General features: G+C 40.2%; 1 protein-coding gene across 1 annotated transcript; it reads left to right on the top strand.

Moving 5' to 3' along the window:
* Positions 1-1,464: 1,464 nt before the first annotated feature.
* On the top strand, positions 1,465-6,301 carry LOC115205282 (zinc finger protein ZIC 4). Its single transcript, XM_029771084.1, has 2 exons — positions 1,465-2,741; positions 5,000-6,301. The coding sequence occupies exons 1-2, from the start codon at positions 1,781-1,783 to the stop codon at positions 5,635-5,637; spliced, it is 1,599 nt and encodes a 532-aa protein (XP_029626944.1). The 5' UTR covers positions 1,465-1,780; the 3' UTR covers positions 5,638-6,301.
* Positions 6,302-6,641: the final 340 nt, after the last annotated feature.

Genomic DNA, 6,641 nt, shown 5'->3' with positions numbered 1-6,641 from the left:
CTGGACTGAAAGTTAGAGGACAACACAGTCTTGATAAATAATAGTTCACTAATTAAATCTACATTCGATGTGCACCTCTGCATCCAAATTAATCACAAGTGGCTTAAATTAAAATATAGGCCTTCTATAACCAAACGAAGACGCATGGACTATTAATTTGGGAACATTGTTTTTTGGGGGGGCCTTCATCATTTACAACTAAAACCCGCTAAATACAACTCTAATAATTTGGCAGGATAAGTTACTGTTTGAAATGTGTTTGCCAGACAGACGAGTTGTTGCATGGCCCGAGTTCCACTTTTCACTGCAGCCCTTGGAGATAAAGTTTACTTTTCACAATAGTCATATTTTCGCTGTTCATTGTCTACAAGTGAAAGATTCTGCTGGTTGAACACCTATAGAAATAATACATCACAGTTTCTCCCCGTGATCATAGCCTACATGCATAAAACAGGACAGAGTGGATCCCATTAAAGGCGCTACGGTGGCCTATATGAATGACTGCAGTTAGTGTGTCAGGGTATGAAGAAGGTTGACTTTGCAAAACATGCTCGTTAAATCTGGTGATGTTGCATGACGTGAGAGAAAATCCAATCGGTTTAGAGTTGTCAGTGAAATTAAAAGTAGGCTGGCAAGAATATGGAAAAAATGAGCGGTTTATGGAAAGCCATTGGAAAATCAACGTAGCCTGTTCGAATATCAATAAATAAATTCTACGTTTTTTCCTTCCAAATGAGTTAGTAGAAATCCCATATGCAAATTGTCTACTTGTTTTGATTGGGTTATTGCCCTTTTGCCTTGAAGCCAGAACCTTGTACTCCACCATTTATCAAGATCATGCAACGGAGTGCATACAGATAGATGGCTTTATATTTTATAGTCTGGCTATCCGGACATATTATGGTCTATTGACTTGCAACAAAACTTTATCTTCTGTCATATCAACTCATTTTTTTATCAGCAATTCTGTAACTTGTTTTAAAGTTACTTACTTTTTTTGGTTTAGCAAAATATAGTTGTTTTTAGTACGCCAAATGTATTGATATTGTGATTGTTTGAGGTCGTTTTAGGGTATAGGGCTACTCTCCTTTGTTTTCGTTTGATCCCGTCAGAAAAAAAACCACAATCTTAACCTAGAATGTCATTTTGGAACCTATTCCTTCAAGTAAAATAAACATTGAAATTAAATGAAAAGCTCTGACGTTTGATACTTTAACATTGCATTTCAATATCTTAATTTTGTAGACTTCCACACAAAAATGTACAGTAAATAGACGTTTACGAATAGGCGCTTGTATTGTGTCGCTTACAGTCAAAGAGCCACCAATATTTGGCAGTGTATACCGCGGCACATTTCAAAGCATTTTCTCTGAGATATTTGAAAACGGAGTCGTGCAGTGAACGCCTGCGTGTCCCTTTTAAAACAAACCCAGGGCCTGTCAATCATGCCACATTCCAACCAATCCCAAAGGCCCTTTTTTAAAAGCAGGTTTTCCTGCTGTGCTTTTATATTGCACCATGGCCTGTTTCGAAGCATTTTTACTACCACTGTTATTGCCACAAATCAAGAGGGCAAAGTGAACGGCATGGGACTCACACTAACTTTAACGAACTTGAGTCTGGTTCCTACTACTGGGAAGTTCACGGCCAAACATTTCACATGCAGATGATAAACAGCAAAGGAAATGGAAACAAGATTTCTGGAAACAAGATTTATATGTAAATCTTGAGCACAGAATTGGTTGATTTTGCAAACTCACAGACAAACTCACAGCAAAACATGACAAGCCTGTCGAGGTTTAGTGGCTGTCCTCTTTCTTGCGTCAACCCCGGGGAGAGCAATACTGAACCCAGCGTGGTGCTGCCACCTTTGGCAGGGGAGCACATGGGGCACCCCACTGGCAGTTCCTTAAAACTCTGCCCCTCGCACAATTTGCGAGACTACCCTGAGACGAGGTCCAGTGCATATGTTGACCATTCGGTTCCCCATTTTGGAGACTCTGGATACTCCAGCCACCGTTTAGAGCACAGCCCTAGGGGTATTATCATTGGAGCCAATCTTTCTGGAACCGGAATGCCACCCGTCACTGATCAACTGGCATCAAGAAGTAACCAACATGGCGGGATTGGAAGGTATCGTGACCTGCCTAGCTATAGAGATAGCAGAAGCCATGCTTTTTTCACCGCATATCACGAGCAGGCCCATGGCTCCTCCGACGCGACTCGAGACCTCTCCGGTCAAGTGATGTTGGGTCTACCTGGGGACCTCCTCACCCGGACGCACCCTTACGGTCAGAGCATCAGCGGCCCCAGGGGAAACAGCCAACAACTCGTTTCTCAGTTCCTGGGTCTCTACAAACCGCTGAACATGGCAATTCAGCGTGGAGGAGGTGACGCTTTCCTCAGGTGCTCCAGACAGAACCTGAAGCACGAGCTGGTGTGTAAGTGGACTGACAGCCAAGAGGGGTCTGGGAAGCAGTACTGCGCCAGAACTTTCGGGACTATGTATGAACTTGTCACCCATGTGACAGTGGAACATGTCGGAGGACCAGAGCACTCTGAATACGTGTGTTACTGGGAGAATTGTCCGAGGGACAGAAAGCCTTTCAAAGCCAAATACAAGCTGGTGAACCATGTCAGAGTCCACACAGGGGAAAAGCCATTTCCCTGCCCTTTCCACGGTTGTGAAAAAGTTTTTGCAAGATCAGAGAACCTCAAGATTCACAAGAGGACACACACAGGTATGTAACTATTAGTGTAAATAATAGCAATGATAATAATAATAACAATAATGGAAATTATTTAGCAGAAAAGTTGGCAGAAAAAAATCTAATCAACGATCAAATTTGCCAAAATCATGTTAATTTTTGGGGGCTAAATTTACTCTATGAGAAATGGTTGATAACCTCATTTAAACCACATTTTAAACGTTTGATGTTTATATTTTACTAAATTATATCCTTATATACACAAGTTAGATTGTGTAACAAAACTCAATCTTATCTCTGTATGTATAATGACATTTATTTAACATTTTAAAGTGCACAAAAATATTAGCAAAAACAATTGTTTGAACAAAACTTTTGATTGTTTTGAATTATAGTCACTGTCTGCCATGCCAGATTTTTGATAATTAAAATGTGCATACTCTGTTATTATTAGGATTTGTATTATATTATTATTGTTATTATTATTATTTTCAATAATCAGATTATTTGTTATTAATATCGTCATATTGCCGTCATTATTTATGATGTTCGTGGTGCTGTTGTTGTCTGTGTAGTTTCTATAATATGCTTATGACTTTATAGCCTGTCGTGATTGTTGTGGTGGTAGTTGTACAGGAGAGAAGCATGAGCTACTGCAAATAGTAGGACAGAAGACCTGTAGTATTACTGCTACAGACAAGTCGTTTTCAGGCCCATTTGTTTGAGTGCTTTGCCCATTCATTCACTTAAATAAATAAATAAATAAATGCCGGGACACCGGAGAGTTGTGACGTAGCTTTTACTCTTCGCTCAGTTGCAGCCCCAGTAGGGAGGCCTCCTCTCTGCGCAGGCGCAGGAACAACGCCGGACGTGTAGTAGTAGAACACAGCAGCCAAGTAGGTTATGAGGTATAGACAACACAATGCCTTTGTAGTCTGATCTCTGCTAAATTTCACAGAGATCAACAGGATTTAAATGTTAAAGTGCAGTGGAAATGTAGCTCGTAGATAATTGAACACAGTTTATGTTGTCCTTTAAAAAAAATATAAATGAGTCGAATGCTTCCTTAAAGAGAAATGTAGTGTGGACAAACATTTATTAATAATGATATCGTTGGTAGCCAGAGTTGTCTAAATCAACACAAAGAGAAAAACCTTCAGTGACAAACTTTTATGGTAAGAACCCTTAATTATTATACATGCCAATGCCACATTAAAGTAAACTTTGCATTGATGTTAAAATGTTGGCCTACGTGACAACATTTATATTGGATTGAGTGAATAGTATCGTTTTAATCGAATTAAACAGTAAATACACATGCATGTACTGAAATATTCATGTTCGTCTGGAAAAAATATTATTTTAGAAATAAATGATGGTTTGTTGGGACTAATTGAGACGAGAAAACACCGTTTCAACATATTTTGCAATTTAGGCCTAATCCCAATTTCAAGAGTAGGCCTACCCACATTCATTTATCTGTAGGAATACGAGGTTTTGATCTTCTGCCTTGTTTACTGGATACAGGACAGAATTGTTCAAACATAGCTTTAGCATGCTAATAACAAGGGTCGGACTTGGGGAGGTCGACGGATTGACATTTCCCTTGATAGATTATGGGCCTGTTTTACTGCGGCCTTGGGGTAAATCATTGACGGTATGAATGGGGTTTCATGGGTATGGTAAACTTCTATGGGAATGATCTGTTCCACTTCTCGCCATGTTAATTATGTTCATGATCATCTTCGTCATATCTTCCATACAATTTTTGACGGAAGTGTCAGTTTAGAGTAGTTTTTGGGACATTTTCAGTGTAGGCCTATATTAAGCTACAGTATTCATGGAATGTTCATTACGCTTTGTGCAATTCTACCCTTTATTCCGGGTTTAGGCCTAGAATCGAAGTTATGGTTTAGGGGTTATGTTAACGTTAATATTAAGCCTAAGGTTAGTGTAAAGACAACACAACTGTCTTAAAACGTGATCAAGTTTAATTTAGGCATTCACATTAATTGTTATTGCACATTACACAGGAAAAATGTACCCAAAACTCAAATCGACATGACTATCTAATATTTGAAGAAAGTTTTGGAATTAGGACTATAGGCCTACACACCACTTGATCATAAACTCCCAGTTATCATCATTTCGATCATCACTTGTTTATGTGCAAATGTATAACAATATAAATAAATGTAAGTCTAGATGAGTTCACAAGCCAAACCTAGAGGTTTAGAACAAATCAGGCACCATATCGTAACACGCGGTCATTTCTCTCTTTGCACGTTTAGGTGAAAAACCTTTTAAATGTGAGTTCGAGGGCTGCAATCGGAGGTTTGCTAACAGCAGCGACAGAAAGAAGCATTCTCACGTGCACTCCAGTGATAAACCCTACATGTGCAAGGTCAGGGGGTGTGAGAAGTGTTACACCCACCCAAGTTCCCTCCGGAAGCACATGAAGCTCCACTGCAAGGTCTACAGCGCGAAAGGCAGCGATGGGCGCGATGGGGACGGGGAACACCTTGCAGAGGCCAGGTCACCCGAAGTAACAGATCAATCCGAAACCGCCTCGTCCACCACGGTGACACAACCTCAGCCCCCCACTTCCCAAGAGTCCTTATCCCCTGAGCTTCAAAACGAGTCCACTCTGAGGTCACGTTTCCATCACACATTCGACAACAGTTTGGACTACTCCTCACATAGGTCGCAGGGCCTCTTGGATCCATTGTTGATCCAAAGGAGCAGTTACAGACCTGAGCCCACCCAATACCCATGCAGCCAGGCAGGCCACAGTTTCGCCCAGAGCGCCAGGACATTTTCCACCGCCTCACCCTTTCAGAAAAGTATTGTCAACGGGTGGTATACGTGTCACAGTGGCGTGGACGCTTTCTCACCAAAGCAGTGTACTAACGACATATCATCCATTTGACTCAGTCATGTCACCCGAGTGACGCTGACCTACACAACTTGGGTCTATTTCTGTTATGATATCTGTTATTCTTGGATTATATAGGCCTATTATTGCGTGTTTTTGTCGATGTTGTGAACTATACAAATGTGCCACGTCGAAGTTATTATGTGTCGTAGTTTTGAAAACGTGCTCAACTATATATACAGCGTTACGAAATGCGTGATGGTAAGCTTTAACTGTTCTGTGACGCACAAACTATATAGTCCTATGTGTGGTGGGCATTGAGCTATGCCAGTTGTAAGAAACGGGCCTGTTGTAACACACGTGTAGGCTACAGGGAACACTCACCCCCCTTCTGTTGGACTATTAGAATAGAAAATCATTAATACAAATGCTGCCTACAGTATACCTGCCTAGAGGACAAGGAAACGAAATGGATTCAACGGGGATGTCTATGCGTCGATATATATATAGGTCTATATGCATATCTGAATGTAGCAAACGTGATATAAAAGGAACTATACTTGTGTTGTTGCTTGGAAGGCTATACCAGTATATATAAAGGACTGGGTCTTCGTGGAATGTAACTGTATTGTATTGTGGGAAAGCATAGAAACGTGCATTACTTATGTCGTGTTTAATGTAAGGCAGAACTTGGAAATAAAATATTATTGAAAATCTATTATTTCTCGTCAAGTTTAATTTTGAGGCCAAATAACAAGTGAACCAATTATGACATCCTATGATTTGTATCATAATTTAATATCATATCATTATAGTCATTATAACACTCATTTACTAAATATCATGATTAACATCAGATGAAAGGAAGGTGCATTAGGCCTAAAAAGCTTTCAGCTGCTTTGCTCTGTTCTAAGAAGAGTGGAGTGTAGAATATAGTGTATGAAGCAGGATCCGCCTCTCCGCCTACACTCTCCCTCCTCAGCATACACTACAATTCGTTCTTTGTATATTGATATTTTATGAATTTTTGTGTATTTTTTTTTCTTCCGGCATCAGTT

This window comes from Salmo trutta, chromosome 13 (genome assembly GCF_901001165.1).
Source record: "Salmo trutta chromosome 13, fSalTru1.1, whole genome shotgun sequence".
Taxonomy (NCBI): Eukaryota; Metazoa; Chordata; class Actinopteri; order Salmoniformes; family Salmonidae; genus Salmo; species Salmo trutta.
The sequence above is the reverse complement of the archived record's forward strand: the minus strand, read 5'-3'. Positions and strand labels throughout refer to the sequence as shown.